Raw genomic sequence first — 23,931 nt, 5'->3', positions numbered from 1 at the left:
ATGACAGCAAAGAGGGGAGAAGAGTTGATGCACTCAAAAGCAGGGCTGTCATTTGGGTGGATCTACACAGTCCGGGTAAATGGGTTGACAAGGGCCTTACGAAATCCATCAAGGACATTGCAAAGTTCTGCACTTGTGAATGAGCAGGGCCCTGCAGGGAGCTTACTGGCTGGGGAATGGCTCTTCTGAAACAGGCCTGGCAGTGTTGGTAGATAGCAAACCAAACGGCACTCACTGTGCGGTGCTCCAAAAGAAACCAAAGGTAAAAACACAGATATCATTCTTCTGCATCATTCGTTTTGTCCACACGCATAGATTATTTCTCAATCAATAAGTTCTGTCAAACTTATTTCCAGTTTTTAATGATAGTGTGTCTTAAAGCTTCTCAAGTAAGAGTCTTTGTGACACTCCTGGGAGATGGATGTATTGTTGTCCTTTGCAGCCCAGAAAGAGAACTGCAGAACATTTACAAGTTTCCACAGACCTGGGATCCCCAGTTCATAAAAATAAAAACCCGTTGACTTCAGAGTATGTAATATATAATAGTACAGAATTATGGCTTATTTTGCTCACCTTTTAAGTGAATTTAGGAATATATATATAAAAAAGATATTAATGAACATTTATGTAGTAAAGCAGAACATGAGAACTTTTGCAAAACAAGTCCACGCTGTACCTTAACTGAAGAAGGGCTCCTGTGAAAATATAGTATTCAATTTTATAGTTGCAGACTGTATCACATTACATGAGCATAGTGGAGACAAATTTAAGGTTTGTTTATGTGAAATCCTCTGACTATTAACAGGTCGAGTTTGAGACTCAATATTGGCATTCTAATGCTTTCATGTATGTAAATTTCCTGTCTAGAAAAATAATCCTGTTTACAAGCAGAAACTCCATCATGTGATATTCTAACAGGATTAATCAAGAGGATTAGAATCTCCAGACCCACCATATAATCCTCTCCAATTCAAGTCAGTGCTTAAATCTCAAGGTTGGGCAAATGGTTGAGCAAATGTAAGACTAGAAGGTCAAGATGTTGCAGTGTTTCCAAATAACTGCAAAGAGTACTGACATCAGGGAAAAGTACATACCCATAAATAACATATGCTTAGATCAAAATCACTTGCATTAAAATCTTAAAATTCAGTATATATAATTAACAATTGTATGCCATCTAGTGGGCATCAGAAAAGTTTCCTACCTATTTATGGATTTCCCATGCATTCTCTCTTTTCATTTGCAACGTATGAGCTGCCTGTTATTTCAAATTTCTGGTGTTGGTATTTACAGTAAATGCCAGTAAATATGCTGCCTTTTTGCTTGCTTATTTTTTGTCAGCTGATATTAATTAGTATTGACCTTTAATACAAATTTTGATCTTTTCATTTCATTAGAATGCCACATTTTTATAAGGGTCTAGTGACTTGTGACATGCTTTAAATCAGCAGAAGTAGAGATTAGGATCTTCACTGAAATTGTCAATTCATATGTGAAAACAATGCTTGAATATTTCTTACATCTTTTTGTGGATTCAGGATGTTTTATAATGATCCTCTGTGCAAAGGTAAACTTATCCTTCTAATACACATGTAAACTCATTAAAAAGGGAACTACAGAGAAATACAACTCTGCCACCTCATTCTTTTGCAAAACCTTTGTTAGGAAAGCCTGTTACTGTATGCATCTGTATTACCAGTATATACAAGAAAATAGGTGTGCTCAAATCAAGTTTCTTCAGCTTTCAATCTCTGAAAATTGGAATTAATCATAGTCATTAATAAAACACTCATTTGCATTTAAGCTATTAATAGTGGGAAACGTGCATAATCAGGTTTTTTATAATGACATGTGTAATTACTTGTAATCTAATTCCTACATCTAATGATTACCATATAAATGTCAGTATTTTAACCTAAATTCTACGTATGATAGTTGTTATTCTATTCATTTGCCAACTAATCAAAACAATAGTATTTAATGGTGTGAGTCTGTGGCTTCCTTGATAGCAGTACTCCTTTAAATTATTATATTATTTAATTAATACAAAAATTGTCTGTCCTAAGTATTTCTTTGAGTAGAACAAAAACCACAGCCATATGTGAGAAAATATGGTGGGATCAAACTCATAGTCCTTTAGACTAGTTGACCTTTGAAACACAACTAATAAGTACTTAAATTTACGCAGTAAGATTTTCAGATTCATCTAGTAAGTTTTTAATTTATAACATCAGCAGTTATGGAATGGCTTTACAGTTCTAAGTAATTCAGGTGTTTCTGAAACTTGTAGATGTAAATTCTGAAATGTAGATGTAAGCAGATCAGAATGAATCTGTAAGTTGGATCCAGCAAAAGACTCAGACTGAGCATTCAAAAGGCCTATTAAGCTTGTAACATGCTGAATAATTATGGTGCATACCAGTCTTATGTTGTCTGTAGACAATATCCTTGAAAGAAAAGATATTTTTTCTTCTTTGTGTTTGTTTTCTAGTGCATTCAAAGCGTGTCACCCCAAAATAAAGAGTTTCTACTTTGCAACAGACTGTCTTGAAGAAATGAATAGGTAAGTAACATATTATTTTTCTTGACACACCAATAATTGAAAATAATATGTGAGATTAATCACATAGAAATGTGCTGCTGGAGCATGATGTAATGCTGATCAGTAGTGTTCTCAATATGGCCCATTCTGGTCCTCCACTGCTTTTAGTATGTACAGCTTTACACTGTGTGGCTTATTTTGTTGGCTGCAATTTTTTGTCATGCCACATAGCGCAATTCTGTAAAGGTGTTAGAAAAAGTTAGTTTTATGGGTATCATCTGTGTTTATTAAAATTTTTGAGTTGTTTATGATACTTTGCTTTTTTTTTCTTGTTAAACCCTGAAAATATCCTTACAGATATTATGCTTTAACAGTTTCTTGTATGTAAATACAATGCATACCTATATCAAGGCCTCTACTGAGAGTAACTTGCGTTATGGAAAAAAGAAAAGAAAGAAAGAAAAAAGAAAAGGGAAATTTAATTTGATCCATTGCATCACTCTCTCAACAAAGCTAACGAAGTTGTATTGGTAGTGTTGCTGTGTGTTGTCAAATGCCCTTGGTTGTGCAGGGAGGGCATTCAAGGCCCTGGACAACCTGATCCAAAATTAAAGTTGGCTCTGCAGCAGGTAGGCTGTGAGAACAGATGACCTCCTGAGATGTCTTCCAACCTAAATTACCTTGTGCTTTATCCTGTGACTCAGTGATGAAGGCAGAGGCTAGATAAAGGTGGGGAAGTGCCTGTGAGGATCAAAGACAGAGTCAAATGTTCTACCTCCTCCTGCTGCTTCAGGAATTTGTTTATTCACAGCCGGAGTAAAAAGCAAGGACACATGGGAAAACTCTGCCATACTTCAAAGTCTTAAATCTTTCATGGCACAGACTGCTGAAACTTTGGAATTTCGTTAGTTTTCTCTGTTTGAAGACTTAGGCTGAACTGCCTTCAGGATACAGATGGATATAAAACAATAACATCAAGAGATTATTTTTAAACTGTATTGACACATAAGATCAGATGTATTGAAACAGTTCAGGCCTGTTCATCATTCACTAATGATGATGAGGAGGAGGTTCAGTTCTCGAGTATCTTACTGTAGCCAGATATACTGCTTGGATGTAAATTTGCTGCAAAATATTTCTTTTCATTGTTAGCAGTGTTTCATTATTTGGTTATGTAATCTGGCTGAGATCTGTTTTGTACAAATCTGAAGTGAGGATCTTCTGCTACTTTTAAATATGCATGGTTTCTTCCTTAATTTTAGCTACTTTGATAGATATGATTTGTTTAAGTGCCATTGCTCAGCTCTCCCTATTATGGCATAAAATTTTTTGACTCAAGGAAAAACCAGGAAGTCTTGATGTACATTCAATAAAATATCCATTGATTTTCCTATACTAGGAGACAACACAGCTGTCTTTATGACAGTTTACAGCCTCTGTGGAGCATAACAGTTGGTAATGTGCCAGGGTCTGTTTTCATATCATACTGCCACAATGGTTTGGAATTAACTAGAGCCTTTTTTTTTTTTTCTTTTTTTTTTTTTAACATTTAGAATCTGTTTTCCATGAGAGAAGACAAAGAAGGGTGAAGTTTCCCCTTGAAATTTTTTTTTGGCAGTATTTTTCCACCAGAAGTGTTATTCCAGTGGGGTAATTGTAATTCACTCAGCAACCCAAATGATGGATTGCAATGCTTCCTCTGTAAAATCTCTGGGCATCCCCTGCAGCCTTTATATCCTTCCTGGAATTCCTTGTCCCAGACATCATGTCTGAAATTGGATGGAGTAAGCAAGGTTCATAGAAAAAAAATGCACCTAAAAAGCTGTTATCTTTCCACCAAATTGCTAACTGTGTGGTTTAAGGTAATATGGCAAATAGTTTATGTGGAATCTCATAATTCTGCTGTCACCACAAAATTTAACTGGATTTTCCATGTTTACACTGAAAAGTAAAAGAGTCTTAATATGTAGAAGAGGAAAGTAGCATTTCTTCGTTCGTGATATGGACAATATATAGCCTTTTTTTCAGCTTCATTTACTGTCAGCTTTTTTTTTAACAGCTATTTATATCAATTTCTTATTCAAGATTCACTGTTTTCTAGATTGGATTTTTTTTTTAATCTGCAGAATACTGGAATCTGCCTTTAATACTGCATGGCTTTTGAAGGTGCTATCCACTGATGGGTAGTAATTGATTTGTGCGTACCAGATAATGTTGTTCTTTTGCAGCAGAATTTTTGCCTGCTGTGTAGCATGTTGCAGACAGACTTTGCTTTGCAAAATTAATGCTCATGCTGTTTTTTCAGGTCTACATGAGCATAGCTGTGTTCTTAGAAATGAATTAATAATGAAATTGATGAACTCAAATTTTGTTTGCCACGGTCACGAGGTATTCCAAGCTCGTTAAAGCCTTATTTCACAGAAGTGCTTCATCTGTTCCCAGACCATGTATAACCTATTTATAGATTTAATACTCCTAAGAAAATCAGCATTGAATTTAATTTTCAGTTGTTTTACAATGTCTATTTTATTTAAAATTTTCTTGTGATTGAGGCGTGCAGTTCATTTTCACTCTCCTATACTCCAAATGTTAAAGAAAGAAAAAACCACCCTCCTGTTATAGGCTGAATCATTTGACCATGCTTGATTTGAATAACTGAGTTAACTTCATGATATTAATAATTCCCATAAATCTTTGGCTGTCATTCAAAACTGCACTGTCTGCTTAAACCTAAAATGATGATAAATTGATTTTGGAGGAACCACTTCCAATATTTTCCAAGATCTGAAAGTCTGTAAAACATTATTTCTCTGAAGATGAAACTGCTTGAAAGTTGATATATTCTGAATTAAATTGCTCTTGAATATGAGCGAATTTCAGAGTGCATATCTTCTGTACTTTTGCATAAGATGTATAACAGGAGAGTTACTCCAAGCTTTCTCTAAACCATCCTTGTTATTAAAGTTCATTCAGCTGTCTTCCATAAATTTGAGGCATGTTAGTGTCATTGTCAGTTCTTTGCCAGCTCGGATGGTAGACCAGTATTTGTGCAAGTATTCATGTTTTAATTTACTTTTAATCTTTCTTTGTGAACAAGCTAACACCTAAGAAAAGATCTTGGCAACTAAAGAATTCTGACATACACCGCTGTTGGACACTACCCTTATGAACAAGCGAATGGAAGGCTATCCATGTCAGATCTGTCTGTCCTTATTTACAAGTTCTTTAAGAAAATGATCTATAAGTTGTTAAAGAGCTCCTACGATCCAGTCTCTTGCCCAGTGAAATTGTGGGGAATATGAAAGAACTTCACAGGTTGAAATCCCTGAATTGGTGCCTACCAATTTTTGTAAATTAACAGGACAGCAGATTTTTCCTTTCTTTGTGTCTTCCTACAAACTTGTTTCAAATTCAGGAAAAATGCAGTCATTCCTAAGACCACTTCAAACATCTAAATTATTGTGCTCACATAACTCATAAGTTGCAGCACAAGGAAAAAATATTTCTGATCAGAAGTTGCAGGCCCCAGAGGCTGCATGAAACCATTACATATGTGGGAGTGAACGTTGCAGCAGTACAGATACAGCACTCAGTCTGAGGAAAATGCTGCACTAGAAAGTGCCAGTACAGAGCTGTATGTCTTCAAAGTTTTGGTTTTTTTTTTTGTAAGCCACCAAAGTCTTCCTTCTATGATTTATGGACTACTTTACATAGACTTGTGAACTACCATCTCTCCCTTGACACAGATTGAGAACCACTGGTTTCTAGCAATACATTAGAGTTTATAGGAGTTTGCAAAACAAAAGTGCAGTTACCCAATAAACAATCCAAATTAGCATTCAGGTGTGAATTTATCCCTAATGCACAGGAGCTAGGATTTGCATTGTCTGAAATTACAAAATTAACTTAATCAAATTCTGCTAGAAATAATACCATTGTGAATTGATACAGCTGTTCTGGGAGCCAAACAGTTCATCTGCATTTAATAGAGCAGTGTTTTTGAGAACAGTGCAGTACCTCCTGGTGATAAAGGAACATGCATTATAGTCACATATTATAGTGTCGTACTGGAAATACTAAGCTAACACTGCAAAAACTGGAATTTTTAATAACAGAAAGAAGTGGTCGATATAACTATATGAATCAGGCCTTTAACAGTATTATTTGGCCTGTTTGATCTGATTTATCTAAGAGTATGTGGAAATAAGATTTCAGAAGTAAATCATCCCATTCCTTAACAATATTCTGCCTCTAAACCCCAAAAACCTCATCCACACCTTTTCAGGTCATACAAGGTGGATGCACGTGTTGGAGCAGTGGCACAGTAAAGGAAGTGGTAGATGGAGGCAGCAACCAGTACTTGCCTGTAGATGGATACCAACAAAGTCTGGTGAATTACCTGCAGTAGTCTGGTAAATCTATGGGACAAGACTACATTGGGGTGAAATCCAGTAGCTGCATTTCACTAATGAAAACAATATTTCAGTTTCTTCTTAACTGATTCCTTTCTCTACTTAACTGATTCCCATAGGTATCAGCATGGCAATCCAAGTTCATCTCAGCAACAGCCCCTTCTTTTGCTTTGCCTAGGCAGTGTTAGAGCTGCTACAAATGTGTTTGGAAATTATTTGAAATTTGGCAAGAGGTGTTCCAGTTGAGTGAGTTTCTCTGATGGTTCTGGTAGATTTCCTGAGGCTTTTATTTGAAATTGTAGTCTATCATAAAGGTATTGTGTATATATTTTCTGTTACACAATTATATTTATACAGTAAGATGCTATTTTATTTATTGCCACAAGGGTTATTTATTTGGCACAGAAGCAGTGGATTTTATTGTCCATCATCCAGCAGGAATTAAAGACAAAATAAATAAATAAATAAATAAATAGAAGAACCAAAACAAAACAGACTTCTGACCACAAAGGCCTAGATGTGCATTCAATTGACAGAGTGACGATATAAAAAAAAAATTGAAAATCCTCATTAAGTGCATGAAGTAGATGCACACACAAAGAGGGCATAAATTGCTATGGTTCACTTGTCAATTCTTAAAGTGTCTGGGGCTTTTTTCATATTTTTCCAGCCTGACAAATCTAAGAAGACGGTGCATGAATCAAGATCAACAGAGTCATGTCAAATTATCAAATCAGAGAGTGCTTACTGTTTATCCCTTGAATGATTTTACTTAACAAATTCCAGCAACCATGACAAATAAAATAGTAGAAATACAGGCTGTTGAGAGTTGATATATTTGGAGAGATGAGCTCATTGAGAAAAGTGTTCAGTGCTGTATGTCAACGTGAGACATCAGTTATGTGTTTGGGCTTCTTTTGTGTAGTGAAAAAAAAGGAATAATTTTAGCCATACCTATTACATGCACTTTTATTCTGTTAAATGAGGGCATTACTTGTACAGCCTTAGTGAACAGTGAAAATAAGAATCTAAAAGGGAAACATTGATTTTTCAGATGTCCATTAAGAAAGACTGGTCGGAAAGAAGCCTGAGTGCCAAATACAAAATTGATTTAAAAATATAATTCTGTATTGCAAATAATTTTACAGTGAACTCTGGAATCCAATTATCTCACTGGTCTGAGAGGATATAATACAAAGTTTATAACCTGAAAATAAATATAAATTGCACTAAATAAATCGTAGGTATGAAATAGATGGTGCAAGAGGATCTGTATTTTAATAAACTAGAAGCTGACTTGATTGAATTGAATTTAACTTCAGTTCTATTTTTCCTTTTAGCCAAATAATCCGTAGTGTACATGCAATTCCAAAAGTGAAGAAAGATATATTCCTGCTGTGAAACTTTTAAAACACAAACCTGTGATGACTTGGAAGTGCAAGTATTAATTGATGAAAAGATACAAGATAAGAAATGAGTTTTAAATATATAACTCTTTATTTATTTATGATGTGCTTTAACATCTTGGTATTTCATTGGTTTCGTTTTTTAAGGAAACACTTAAGAAAAAAAAATGTTCCAAGGCATTTTCCTTGATCTGTATTGCTGGAAAGAAGTAGCCAAGTGGATGAAGTCTGACTCAAATAAATACTCCGTTACCTAAATACAGGCATTAAACATTTCTTCTCTGCTTATGAGGAAGCAGTCCTTTCTGATGGTAGCAGTTTGCTATAAATTAACAGTACTGCCTTTTTTAATACTTTCCTATTTACTCCCGAACTCAAATGTGTTCCATATCCTAGTATTTCTCCCACATTTTTTCAATTTTTTTTTGTCTGTGGTTTTCTCAGATTTCGGCCTTTGCCCATGTCATTATTTTTTTTACCTGACGTCCTTTAACAACTTCAAGAAATTCAGTTGGTTAGCACTTAGTTTTCAAAGAAATGATTTCTTTTTTCTTAAACCATTGATAAAAACTTGCATCCTTTCATAAATTGTTGCCATCTTTAGCCAGGCACTCTTAAAATGGAGAATTGATCTGAGAGTTCTGGTTGCCTTCAGTCCCAGGGACTTGCACTGACCTTGGCTCTGCTCATTGCTGTAGTCAGCAGAGGAATTGTAACAGCAAACAAAAACTTGCTGCATTTGTAAGAGTGGTGGCGTGTTATTGTTTTTTAATACAGTCTTCTAGGACAGTGAAGCTTTATGAAAATGTTTTTCTAGTTGTTTGGTCCATTTTAACATTTCTCCAGTGTATTTATTAAATGATCAGTAAGAGAATGTGCTGCTGACTCCTGACAACTCAGGGCATTTCAAGCATGACTCACTCTTCAGTATCAAGTTTTGATTATTGTCACAGCTACTTGGTTCGTGACTGCCCTCGGTTTCTTTGTAAACATCCCTTTCCAGGCCTTGGGGTAGAATCAGACTTGCAGAACAGTCCCTGGGCTGCCATCCCCTGGTACTAACCAGAATTATCTCAGTAAATTTAACTTAACTTCCTGCCATGCAGCTCTATTTTATCCCGAAGCAATGACAGCAGCGCCTGTTCGTAATCAACAGAATTAATTAAAACAAACTCTGATTTATTTAAAATCTGAACTGTTGAGACACAGTACGAAACTTACTCATGTATTGACATGACTTTCCCTGGGGCTTCCCATTCCCTCCATTTGGTTTTCTAAGGTAAAGGCAATAAGAAAAAATAATTAAAACACTTGTTTCCCTGTAAGTTGTTACAATGCATGCAATTTGATAAAAGTTGTTTCTCATAGGGCTTATATACAATATTGAAAATAAAATGTTGGTGTAGAGTATCCTTGGGATATTGAGCACAGCTCCATATGCACCACAGCTATTTTCTGTCTGGAATGCAAACCCTACAGTTTGCTGCCCAGTCTAGAATCAAACCTAGTGAAAAGCACTGTTTAAGTTGTTCTCTGCCTATTTTTCAGAAATAAATTGTAAAAGAAAAAAAAAAGATTATTTTTTGGAGGAAGAGGAATCAAACATTTCCCTCTGGGGCCGAGGTCTATGGGGATGTGCATGTAAGGTTGCTATACACGTACCTGCCAGAACCTCTTTTGTCTCGTTATGATCTCACGCAATTCAAAGTGCTATGAGAGAAGCAGCAATATAAACCAAAGTAGACAAACTACCCCTTATTTCTTCACTGTTCTGCTTGACAGGTATAGCATATAGTCTTGCACTGCGTGACCTTTGATTAAGCACATGCAGTCACTTATCCCTTAGAGAGTCTGATTCTGACACACAGCTCCCATTGCCTTCCTGAAACCTGACATTTGCCTTCAAGGCATTCAACGCAAAGTTCTGAACCAAGTGGATGAGTTAGTTTCAAGCTTTCCAGAGAGAACTTTTTTATAACCTTGGCTGCCTGTTTTCTTAATAAAAATGAAAGTATGCATTTACTCATCAGGCAAATTCATCATGTTTACACAGCTTTCCTTTTGAATTGAGTTTGCATTTCCTTGGGGGCGGGGGGAAGGATGTGTTAACTGTAAGAAAAAGATCTGTAATCTCAGCACTTCTCTAACTCCTGATTAACCTCAAAAACATTCACTCAGGCTTTTTAAAAAAATACAAAACCCAAGATTGAGATTCTTTTTCTTTTGTTAGAAGAGAATTTATCATTTGAAACCAGTGAATGTCATCAGATATCTCTTCTCATTTTCTTGACAAAGAGCTAACTCTGAATTGCGGTAAATGAGGTAGGAATGTACTTGCAACTATTGCAAGGACCTTCTTGCCTTTTGGTAGGAAAAACAAATCTGGGCAATCTTCAAGGAGGAAGAATACCTTCTGCTAATTCCAGATATGGACACTGAGGCCATATGAATAAAGCAGATACCTGTCTGCTGAGGAAATCCATGTTATTTTGAAGGTTAACATTAACAATGAGCAGCAAATAGCAATGAGCAACAAGATAAACTGGCAAGAAATTTAAGCCAACAAAAATGTCAGCACACTGATCACTAAAGAGGCTGAAGATGGTAGCACCCTGGTTTATCATTGGTGCTTAAGCAGAACCTTAGTTAAAGTACCTGAGGCATAATGCCTAACTGTCAAGGTAAAGCATGACTACAACTGTTTTTCTCCAATGTTAATGAGTTTAGGGATTCAGGAATCACTGTTGAAAAAAATAGTAAATACAAATGCTTAATAATGAGAAAAAGTATGATGTCATTTCAATTGCTGCTCTAAATATCATGCCTTTTAAAATGAAGCAAATGTCAACTGACCAACATGTCCTTTATTGAATGAAATTATTCTGGTGAGTGCTGCAGAAAATCAGCTTTTCAGTAAACCTGTTAATCCGTTTGAAATTTACTTCCTTAGTGATAAAGATGAGGTATGCATGCTGATGCAAGCAATGTCTCTGTTAGCAGTTCTAAGCCTGTAGCTGGCATTTGTGAAAAATAATCATTGATTTAATTTTTACTTCCAAATTGGGGACTTCTGTTTTAATATGGAAATGCCAAAGCAATGCTATTGTACAATTCTTCGTATTTTCATACTTTTGCTATTGAATTAATCATTATAACAGTTACCTGTAAGAAGTAAATGTAGTTGTTCTCTTTAGATACTTATGTAAGTTGTAAGATATATAGAATGATTTGCTGAAGGCCATACAGTGAGTCTGTTTTCTATCCAGTGTTACAGGTGAAGACCATTGCTTTGAGCAACTGCAGTGCATTGCTTACACCAGCAGATGAATGCATGCTGAATTGTATTCTATTTTTAGTGGAGTGTGCTCTTCCTTCATTTTCTGTCTCCTTGCTGCTACCTTTCATATTCTATGTCATTACAAAAGTAATGTATTCATGAGTGCCCTTAAAAGCTTGTTTTGTTCTAATTACACTTAATAGGTTTCCTGTTTCAATCTGCAAAAAAAAAAAGGTTATTATTATAGAGTACCTGTTGTTTACTAATGTCTTTCTTGAGAAGTCTTTGGAAGGTTTTTCTTGTTGTGGTATGATTCATCAGCCAAGAAAATAATTAGTAACAAAATGTGCGTTGCATTGTCAAAAAGCAGGCAGAGCTGCTTCTAGAAACCACATTCAATATGCTAGAAAATTAATGACATAATAATTTGGTCAAACTGTAAGGGAGTGTTTAAGAATACAACTCAGATATGGGTTTTGCAGGTATTATCATAATTCTAGTTTGATTTATAGTCTTTTTGTAGCATTTTCAGGAAAGTTCTTGAAGTAGCGATCAAAATAAATACAGTGTGCTCCTGTGCAATAAATGCAATGTGAACTGAAACGACTTTCAGTTACTTGAAATTATTAACTACTGAATTTATCTGATTCACGATTTGAACAGTCTGAAGTGTTCAGTGTAGGGACTAACTGTTGTTTCTGACTTTTTTACGTGATGGGGTTCTGTACACCATCATGTTCACACTTTTGACTATCCTTCTTCCTCTTTTTCTGCTATTCTTTTAGATGGATGAATCGTCTGGGTCTCGCAGCAATTGGTTACACACCTGATGACAAGGATATTCATCCTGATGAAGGTAATGTTTCAGAGATAAGTAGAAGAGCAGAGAGTGCACTGTTCATTATTTGAATGAAGTTGGAGATGTCATAACTGACTTCTTTATTAACGTGTTATGTCTTATCATAAGAACATATAGCCCTGAAGAATTAGATTTAGTGTCATCAAAAAATAAAATCCAGAATAATAGTTTAAGAAATATTTTAGAAAAATGATAAACACAATGCTAAGTCCAGGCTGCATTATGATCTCCAAGAGCAGAGCCATCACCTATGCTCATCACCCTAGAGCAAGTGAAAACATCACAGTTACAAGGTCAAGATGTGCTTTAGATCCATGCTTCACCTTCTGAGCCTTGCCCTTTTTGTCATGACCTAATAGGTGAACACTGATCAAGTAAGCGTTTAGGCTCAGTTCTGCTTTGGCTCCTCAAAGGAAGTTTCCTTTTCAAACTCTGACCAGAAGCTATTGTTTATTGTACAGTGCTTAGTTAGGAGCTTAATGTGCTTTCTGTAACACTATCCTAAATCATTTGAAGGTGGTTCTTTGTACCTATGTATCTGAAATACCATCCATTTTTGCAAGATCTGCTCCTCAGTGGCTGCCAAGTGACCTAGGTGACTGTGAAATGTTTGCCCTTGCAAGCTGATGATATTTTGAAACTGTCAGAAACAGTTCTTGTGGAAAAATACATCACTGAAACCCAGAATGCTTTGTTAGCAGATTACTGGAGTGAAAGCGACCAGGATGATGTTGATGGCTCTTTAACCCTGAAGCAGGAAGGCTCCTCAACACTGTGTGACACCTATCACCGAACACCTTCAGTGAGTTATAAATACTGACGTTAGGTCACCACAAAAGATGTGCTTTGATTTGCATTTTGCTTTGTTTAGAACATTAATTATTATTAAGGTGGAACAAAAATAGATCTCATTGTGAGGATGAAATTAGCGCTGTTCCTCACGAGCTATGAACTGAATCAAGTCAACTACGAAGTAAAGAGAGGTAAATGTCTTCTTACACGGATATGCCACCAGACTGTGTGTACCATATTTTTGTATGATTTGGGTAATTGCATCTCATACCAACAAAAGATTCAAATGCTGACTTCACTGCAGAATGTGAATATAACGCAATGAATGCATTTAGTTTGCATTAGCTGAGACTGTTTTTCCAAGTATGAATATTGGACACTGAATATTATTGGATGTTTGAGATTGAGACTGGATCACATTCATTTCATAATTATGTTTTAGAATGAACATTCCTTTTTAAAAATGAATTTTTAGAGGTAAGGCTTTTTTTTTTCTTTCTTTTTTGGTCTGTTTTTCACCAGATGAAGCATTGCATACAATGCAATAGAGTAACAGTATTTTCTGGCAGCATCATGAGACGTTAAGTAGCAGACAAAAATACTTCTAGTATATAGCAGGGAGAGGTTTTGATAAACTAGAGAAAAAAATGCTTTGTTTACAAACAGGTTCTAGTAGCAAATAAGAACATTTCTAACATATAGAACATGCTGTGATGTGTAATCTGTTTCTAAGCAGATAGGATTGTTCTCTATTTTTCTTTCAGACTTTTCTTCAGCGTGAATGACACGATCCTCACACTGCCAGACCCAAAGAAAGAGAGACTGAGGCAACAGCATCACATGGGTGAAGTTCAGACTGATATTCACCCATGTGATGCTGTTTTATCAACTGAGACACAGGTTAAGCCTCTCCCTTTCTGTTTTTCCACTTTTTTGCCTTTCTCTTTGTTTTTGAATTAAAATGATACACAGACCCAGCACAGTTAAAATGATTTGATACATTGAGCAGTCCCCCCAAATTCAAAAATTTTTGTTTTTGTTTTTGCTTTTTCTTGTTTGGCTGGATATTTATCCTCTAAAAATAAGAAAGGAAATCCAATTACCGTTTCTTTTGGGGGCTTTCATGTCTTCACAGCACACTGCTGGACTGAGCATAAACTGGACAGGTCTCCAGAAAACCTTTGTTTTCAAACAGTTCTTTCCAGCAGTTGTTGCTAATGGGCAGAGAATGTGCAAAACAAGAATAGGGAGTGGTCAAAAGAGAGCAGTTGCATAAAAGAATTCACTGCTAGGTATGTTTGTTCACAAAGGTTCATATTATGACATATCAAAACACACATATAAGCCCATTGTATTAGTACATATCATGTTCTTGTGATTTTCTTGGGTCTATTCAAAACCTTGTCTTAAAGCCAGATCTTTTTGTTTCTTTTCAGGTGACTTCATCAAGTCCATTCCCTGAAGCCAAACATGGACGACACTTCTCAAGTGAATCAACATATTCCCATTCTTCTGCTGAAGATTCTCGACAAGAGGTCGCAGGAAGCACACATTCATCAGGATGCAGACCTCCCTACCGAGAAAGACGCTCGTGGCAGGATCTGATAGAGACTCCATTAACCAGTTCAGGGCTCCATTTTCTCCAAACTGTTCCTCCTGATCCAGAATATGTGAGCGGTCAGCCTGGGATGTCACCAGAAAGACGAAGACAGGCAACATTGCCAGTACAGAAGCGTCATAATTATGAACAGGATGGGCCTTTCCCTTTAGTGGAATGTCAGAGAGGACATGGCTCTCATAGCAGGCCACAGAAGCAACGCAGTCAAAGCCTTCCACGAAATAGAGATGTCAGGGGTAAGGGGCGTGTGAAGTCCATAGAAGGAACAGAGGACATCTTGGAAGAGAAAATTCCTATCAGAAGGCATAATAGTTTTTGTGCAGAAGGTAAGCTTTTGGAGATACTCTGATCCACCTTACTGCTTTGAAAGAGCAATAATTCCATTATTCTCAGCCAAGTTTTTGTCCGTCAAGATTTGATTCTGACAAATTCATCAGTGAGTACGGAGGACTTTGCATTTGAAATGCTTGAATGTAGTGTTTAATGATATAGCTTTGTGGCTTTTCAAAATGAAAATGGGAAGACTGTATCATAGGTTATTTTACACACTAATTTGCAGTATTATTTTTTTTAATCAACTTCAGCTGAATTGGCTGTGGCTGTTCTTAGTTTTCTTTATTTTCTTTCAGAAGTCATAAAAGAAACTGGAGAAAAGTTAGATGGTCTACAAGAGCTTTATAAGTCTCTGGAAGAAGCTAGTTTGTCAGCTTTTGGAGAACAGCGTCCCTCCACCAAGCAGGAGTTCCGCAAGTCTTTTGTGAAGCGATGTAATGATCCAGTTATCAATGAAAAGCTTCACCACATCAGAGTACTCAAGAGCACTTTAAAAGTAAGGTTTTATCATTAATTTTGTGTGTGAGAAATCTGAACTTGCAGAAGTTAAACTGTCAGTGTTTTCCCATAGAGGGTTTCTTCACCACTTTAGAATTAAGTTTCAAAGAAACTAATGGTACTTGAAAGCAATTGTGTTCTAGTCTCAAATCAAAATGAAGCCAAAACCAACCAAACATTACTTGGCACTCTTTATAGGCATGTTGTAAAAAGTGCCAGGACATGAGCTGTCAACCAGATTAAGCTGTAGTAGTTCCTGAATATAGCCAAAAAATTAAAGTGTCCACAGTAGTCTCAATAGTACACTGCATTAAAATGAAAGAAGAAATAAGATTCCAAAATACAATGTGTGGGATGCATTTCATTTTGACATGTACTGTGTCTTTCTGGAATTTGATAGGCAAAGGAAGGGGACCTCACAGTTATCAACAGCCTTCTGGATGATCCCAACTTGACATCAAAGAAGTTTAAAGATTGGAAACTAAAGAACTATGAGTTCTTCCTGGACGTTTGTGAGTACAGTGCTGCTCTGAAATCTCAAAACGGAGCCTCTGAACTTGCAACCTCAGCACCAATGCTGACACATACACATTCATTCATTGAAACTCACGTCTGACAGGACTCGTATCATGAATAATTGCTGGGTGCCATGAAAAATCAGTATGACAAACACTGTAATATTTATAAATAATGTGCTCAGCAGTACTGTAAATAAGTTGGATAAGAGAATAGTGCCACAGGATGCCTACTACATTGCATGATAAGACAATAATATTCTTTATTATTTTTTTTTGTTTGCTATTATCAACCAATGTCCGTATAAAGCTCTGCATTAGAAAGAAGCCGTGCAGAAGTGTAACTGAAAACAAGCACCAGTATAAAGTACTGTACTAAAATCAAGCTTCTAGTATGAGCTCCTGCAATCATTTTATATATTTAGATATATTTAAATATATCTATGTATATAAAATGTAACGCAATAGTTGGTATTTACTTTTTAAATGCTCTACAGTTCACATTTTCATGTTTTTCTTGAGAAAAATATAAAATGAAAACATAAAGACATTGGACAGTCTTAGAGATGAACAATTATTTTTGCTACATTTCCAAGTAGTGACCATCTTTGCAAATAAAAGGACAGATTTATCAAAATGTAAACTCAATCCCTATAAGTGTGCCTTAAAATGTACACTGTACATCTAGCAAATAGATCCCAATCTGGCCCTATGGGCATACAGTATGGGCCATTTAGATACTGTGTTTGTAAAATACTGTGCCTGCCTTTAAAATGAATGAATAAGTGTGTAGGTGTGGCACAGAAGTTAAGATATGAGTAGAACAATATTGGTTGTTCACTAATGCTGCAACTTACGCTGCTTTTAACATAATTTGAAATATTTCATGGTGAAAGAAAAACATCTGCACTGAATATGGCACATTCTGCAGGTTTTCACAGTTTCTTCACTGTGAATTTAAGTGACGCATGCCTGTGAGTCACACAATTCAAAAACCTGTGATGCTAAGGATAACTATTAAGTAAAAGAAATCAAAAACTAAACCAATCAATTGGATTCTGCAACAGACTGGCAGCTGAAGTGGAGTAGATTATTCAAAATTATAATAATGTCTGGCAATAATTTTTAACTGTTCGTAGTACATCAGCAAGCAGGTGAAGTTGTTCATTACGTCACTTGAAAAAACCAGTCCGTATTGATTGGTTTTGTAAAGACACACAGGTCACATCATGTATTTCACTTCCTTGCTTGGATCAGAATGAATCGGAGCTTGGAGAAAATACTTAAATTCTTGAAAAAAAGATTGCTCTGAATGTTACTGAACATAAGTTTCCAACACAGATTCACAGTTTTCTTTGACTATGCTTGCTTGAATATTTCTAGAAAGCAGGACAAAGGAGATGTGAATTCAGTTGATGTCATTTTACAACACAGATACTCACTGATAATTTTCCACTATATAAACCTGTCTCTCATATACCAAGAACTGTAAAATTCATACAATTCAATATAACATAGGAAAAAATGTTATCTCAAAGAGGTTCTAGTGTCCGGAAAGAGATTTAGTATTCACAGATACTTAAAGATGTAAAAATGGGTAGAGGTATTCTGTTTGTTTAGGACAGTGTCCATCAAGTTAACAGGGAGAAAAGCTTGTGGGCCAGAATAAAGACAGAAAGATCACTCAGCATTTATAGACTCAGCCTGTGGAAAACTACTTAAATTAATTGTTCATTAAAATTAGAGCAAGATAATGAGCAGCAAAGACAAAATTAAAACCACCTTCCCCCACACTGTCCCCCTTCTACACAGGCTTAACTTTCCTTTCCTGGCTCTTCTGTCTCCTCCCACTCTGCTCATCTTGAGGATGGGGAATGGAAGGCTGTGGTCAGTCTATAACATTCCATCCCTGCCACTCTTTCTGCCTCACCCTGTATTCCTCTGCTTCAGCATGGTGCCACTCCCAAAGATACTGTCCTTGATCAGCCTCCAGTATGGGTCCTTCCCACAGGCTGCAGTTCTTCAGAACTACTCCAGGATGAGTCCATTCTGTGAGATGCAGTCCTTCAGGAGCTCACTGCTCCTGCTTGTTTCCTCCAGGCTCCTTTGTGGGCTCCCCACAGGTTGCATCCTTCATCAAGGCACATCCATCCACTGCTCCCAGCACTCCTCCACAGGATGCAGGAGGATCTTTGCTCCAGTGCCTGAGAACATCCCCTTGCTCTCCCTCCTCTGGTCTTGGTATCCGCAGATTTGTCTCTTTGATTTTTCTCATTCTCTTGCAGATGGTGCACAGCATTTTTTGTCCTGTCTTAAATATGTTACCTGCTGTGCTGATGGTTGAGCTTTGGCCAGCGGTGGGGCTTTTCTGCAGGATGGCAGAAAGGCTCTGTCCTACATGAGGACAGCCCCTTGCTCTGTTCTCACACAGCCACTACTGCAGCCCTTCTGCTACCAAAACCTTGCCCTGTCAACTCAGTATAGCCCTGAAGAAACACAACTCAGATTTGATTTTTATTATCATTTTCTTTGCATTTATTTGAACCACAGTGGGTACAGTTTAAACAATCTAGAATAGTATGAGATGTTATTAGTAGGGATCTGTTACTTGACAGCTGTTTTGAGTTCTTATCACAGAAGCAGCTGAGTCACAGCATCACTGCAGCAAAAACAATTAGATAAAACACGCAACATGAAGGCATATTTGACTTGCTTTAGCAAATGAACTATAGACTTGTGAGTCACCGAAGACAGTGGCTCCTTATATGCATGCATCAGAGCGGAACAGGATCATGTTATACATATCATACTGGATATTAAGCATACACTGAAGGCTCTAACACCTGAGGTCATAAAAAAAACATCCAGGAAATAGAGAACAATAATTTGTCGTAAAAATTAGAGTTGCAGTATTCATGCAAAATGAAAAACTGTTTCAACATATTTGTTTGTATGTGAATGCTGTAGTTACTGAATAATTGAATAGCAAAAGCATTAACAGAGGGAATTTATCTAACTTTTTTCATAGCAGATCTCCGAAAGATATTTCACTATTTTTTATACCATTTTTCATCTAATATGGAATAAATAACAAACATTGATGCAAGGAAATGCATAAATTATACAAACCATTCATAAACCAATTCATACTTTAGGTGTAAGCAGTCACTGCTAGATGGTCACCAAACTAAGTAGATAAATCTTTCTATATTCAAAAACAAATGTAAAGTTTGTAAGATTTAAGTAGTATTGCTTGTACTTACAGCAAGCAAAATCTAATTTTAAATTAAGCAACACATTTTGTTCTTTCACAAAGGCTAGCTGACAAGAATTTTTACATACTTCTTGCATGCATACTCAACTCCATACTAAAGCTCTTCCTTCCCCACCACTAGTTTTTTCTTTCTGCATCTAAGTACAAATCCAGCTGAACTACAGAAATCAATGCACAAAGTCATCATAGAGCAATTATTTGGAATTTCATGATCTTCAAAATGACCTGAATGAAAGGGCAACAGAGATATTGTATCTAAAATCCATGTACCAAATCCAAATAAGTCAGTTTCTCCTGGACCCAAAGGTACTCTAACTCTGTACAATGCAGCTGAAATTATTAAGATAGCTGTGATTACATAATGTTTTTAAATTAGGAAAAAAAAGTTTCCTGTTGAGTTCTTCAAGGGAAATAAGCAGCATCAGTAGAGTGCATTTATTTGCGTCATAGATTTTCTGCCTGCCTGCTTAAACAAAAACTGGTTCTTACCATATGTAACTCCATGAAGAGATGTTTTGGCTGTGTATTATTTATCCAGATTGAAGTTAGCCAACTTAGTGTCTTCCGTCAGAATTCCTGCCACTTTTTTTTTAAGCTGCAGGAGAAATGTCCCTCATTCATCACTCTCTGTGACTTCACAAGCTTAGTCTTTTTGTTTTTAACATACATTTCTATATACCTGATTTAATGCTTGCAATAGATCATTGCTTCCCCTTCTTTTTAATATACTGTTCTGTATCCATTGAATTCTTTGTTGAAAACTATCTTAGAAGCCATCTCAGTAGCACTTGCTGGGAATACTGGGGCTTTTTTCTTGATTTCACAGATGTTAGGCAACAACTTTCCTGAATTTAGTCTTGTTAATGTCAACAAGAAGTAATCAGAAGAGGAGGAGGTACTTAGCAGTCTGTGTCCCCAAATTCTTTGACAGAAATAAGATTGTGAAAATACTGGCTCCATACTTGAAGCCAGGACAGGTATGATTCTGTTTGTCCTCACCAAAATCAACCTGTGTTGTATTGTGCAGGGAATCTGCATCCTACACAAAAAAGCCAGTTACTTTACTTCACTGGCAAAACCCATCTTACAGCATCTTCTGCTTTCTCAAATACATCACGAGCACTTCTTGCTCTGCATTACATTTTAGTGCCACAAGGAGAGACTGATCAATTGCTACTAAAATGTGCTGGAGGATGTGATTTGATGCCTTTTCCAAGCAGGGAATTCTGAATGTGATCAGTCAGTTTATGCTCAGATCCAGACTGCTATCTTTTCAGCTGGTAATGTGCTGCACTACTTGCTTTTTTGAAGGAAAAAAAAAATGTGTTGCAGAGAATTGCTAGATGTATGGCCTGCTAAATTCTTACTGTCATCAGCAATTACAGCTTTCCAGACCAAAATAATTATTCAATTCAGAGTTTAGTGAAGGATTGCAAAGGGGTTGCAATTGAAGGGGTTACTTCACTGACACACTGAGAATTGCTCAGAAAAATCTGTTTGTAGTACACACAAGTTCCTGTAGCATATTGTTAAAATAATGTAGCATCTTGGTTTCGCAATGGGTTGTTCATTTCTGCTTAACTTTTCAAATAGGGAAATCAAACAGAAGGGTATAAATTGCTCCAAAAGCAATGCCTACTATTTATTTCCGTGAAAAAGACAACAAAGAGTACAGTAAGACAATTTGATAGAGCAAATGCTCAGATACAGGACACTGTTCTTCAACACCATTAGCCGATTCGTGCAGATGAACTGGTGAGGACACTTCATCTTGTGGTATGACAGCTGAGCATGGCCATCCAAAATAGGGCTTGTTTTTCATACTGCTGTCACTGCTGCTGAAATGCACCACCCACTGTCTCACTGTGCTCACATCCTCGCCTGGGTCTTCAGAACATTCAGTAAGTGTCAATGAACATCAGTGGGTTTCAATTCAATCAATCAGTTCTTTCTGCATGGAGGAATTCAATTCCACACCTTTGCTTCATAGTCAATTCCTTACCAGACTTCTTTTTTTTTCAAACTGCCCCTGACCGCTGCCATCTGTCACACAGCAACAGAATGTAACAGATTATTGGTGGGAAGGTTCAATTTCTGCCATCCCACCATCATCTGCCTGACATTGTGGGCCAGCATAATGAAATGGGAGGCATTACTTTCGGAGCATGCTTTGTAGTAATGCCTTTTTGTCTGTAGGGTAAATTTATAGAAGACTGCAGGCCTTAGACTACTGAGCTGAAGATCTCCTTAGAGATAATAAGCACTCTTCCCTGTTGCCAGGTGATGTTTATTAATGATTATTTACAAAAATCTTCAACAGACCCAAGAAGCAATATTATTTAATTAATTTATATTAAGTAACAACAAGTTCCTTTTTTCCTTCTAGAATGTTTCCCTCATTAAAACTAAGATTGAGATCAGCTTTTTCAGGCAGGCTACTCTTGGGACAGGTTCTCCCACCTCTTATTTACAGTGAATGGCTGAGGCTCTTAGTGGCTGTTAACACAGCATGCATCTGAAGATCAAACCTGAGACATATTATCGCTAATGAATGAAAAGTACACCGTTGTTTCAAACAAAAACAAGTAAGTTGTATTTTCTTAGTTGAGTTTAAAATATTTATTTACTTCTATTATGTATAAGCATAGTATTTTATTTCTGAACAGTTCCATTCACTATGTGTAGGCAGGTGACTACTCTTGGTATTGTTCTTGATATAGTACTTGAAAAAACATTTAAGATTAATTTCTATGCTTTACAGCTTATGCCATACTTGTGTACTTAGACTGGTCTATAAAGAACATTGTTTAAGCTTTTAGCAGTTTCAGTTTTGGGGGCTGTTTCTTTTGTTTGTTTGTTCAGTTTGTTTGTTTCGAGATAGCTGATATCTTACTGGGACCTAGTGTTAATAAAGTATAAACGATCTTCAGGAAGATACTGCCCATCATTATCTTTAAGAACCATATTCATTAGTATCAGACAAATATAATGTGTTATTTTTATCACATGCATACAAGGGTTAATGTGACAATTAGAGATTTTGCTGTATGCACTAATGCCACTGTGTGAGCAGAATTCGAAAGAAAGCAATGTTGAAGAAATTAAAAAATATGTCAACAAATTGCTGTTTGACCAGAAAGGTTCACTAACTTCTGTCCTCACATTTCTAGAATATTACTCATTCTCAGGCATTAGTGAGGGTATCAATACAGATCTTTTTACTAACTGTAAATGTATCTGTCAGAATGCTGCAGTTTAAATAAGAATGCCACATTATACATATTAACTCTATTGCTTTTTTCCACTGGCAACCATGAAGGAAATGTCTTAAGAAAACTTGTTCACTGGCCAAAATAACATCAAAGGCCTCGTTACCAGTTAAAACTTTTGTTTTACTGAGAAACAAGGTTTTCAATTTAAAAATCCGAAATGGAAACAGGTTAGAATATAGGAGAAATGCACTAGTATTAATGAACTTTTTACATTTGACACATACTGTATTACAAAGACAATATCCTTGCAAGAGCATTAATTGCTGGGCCATAGGTGACTTCAGTCTAGTTTACTAAAGTAGCTAATAAAACTTGTATAGAGAGCCTTTTATAGATAATGCTTACATGTATGAAAATGTATGACACCCTTGTACTATGGCTTGCACTTTACTTGCATTAAACTGTGAAGTAGGCTGTAGTAATGTCTTCGTATATTCAGGGGTTGAAATACCAAAGCACTAGAGTATTGTACTGCTGGTGTTCAACCTGTACTGTTAATTAAATCTGAACGTGCTGATAACATGTACTTTGAAAACCCCACTAACTTAAAATCTTTAGCAAATAATGCTATGGGGTCTCCATGGTCTTTGTTTCTTTGTAAATATAAACATTCTTACTGTTTCTGTAGCAATAGGAGGTTATAAACCAAACTTTCAATAGGACTGTTTTCAATAACAAAAAAAATCTATAGCGCCTTGTATAAAACTCATGGAGACTCCATGACCTGTGGGCATTTTTTGTTTACAAGCAGTATGTATATAAGTATTAGCGGCAGAACTGTTATTTATCACAAAGTTATGTTGTGGTTGATTCTTTCTAAAGTAAATATGTGTTTTATGTCATGAAAAATAAGTATTTTTAGTAAGAGCCATCTTGAAAAGTTTGAAGCGTCAAAGCTTCAAATACTCGGAATCTTCCATGTATCAGCCTTGTTTTTCCAAACAACTGTGAGATGAACTGAGAGGTCACGGTAAACCATCTGTCCATGCCAGGGAAGGTGTCTGAGTTGTATCACAGTTTATGACATCCTGCAACTTTTCTCTACTTGCCATCTTGCTTAAGCGCTTTTATGAGCAGATGCTCTACCGATATCATAGTAAAGTCCTTCAGCTCAATGAACACAGAGAGAAAAC

At 36.3% G+C, this 23,931-nt stretch overlaps 1 protein-coding gene across 1 annotated transcript in view; it reads left to right on the top strand.

The window, feature by feature from the left end:
• LOC122183040 (connector enhancer of kinase suppressor of ras 2-like) overlaps positions 1-21,550 on the top strand; it is a 118,551-nt gene extending 97,001 nt beyond the window's left edge. The window contains exons 19-24 of the mRNA XM_042876772.1: positions 2,492-2,563; positions 12,423-12,493; positions 13,198-13,298; positions 14,725-15,232; positions 15,536-15,735; positions 16,138-21,550. Of these exons, the coding sequence (XP_042732706.1) occupies positions 2,492-2,563; positions 12,423-12,493; positions 13,198-13,298; positions 14,725-15,232; positions 15,536-15,735; positions 16,138-16,353 (1,168 nt within the window). The 3' untranslated portion in view covers positions 16,354-21,550. The remainder of the gene's footprint in view (positions 1-2,491; positions 2,564-12,422; positions 12,494-13,197; positions 13,299-14,724; positions 15,233-15,535; positions 15,736-16,137) is intronic.
• Positions 21,551-23,931: the final 2,381 nt, after the last annotated feature.

Source organism: Lagopus leucura, unplaced genomic scaffold (assembly GCF_019238085.1).
Source record: "Lagopus leucura isolate 7727_CA_CO unplaced genomic scaffold, USGS_WTPT01 Super-Scaffold_100016, whole genome shotgun sequence".
NCBI classification, from domain to species: Eukaryota; Metazoa; Chordata; class Aves; order Galliformes; family Phasianidae; genus Lagopus; species Lagopus leucura.
The sequence above is the reverse complement of the archived record's forward strand: the minus strand, read 5'-3'. Positions and strand labels throughout refer to the sequence as shown.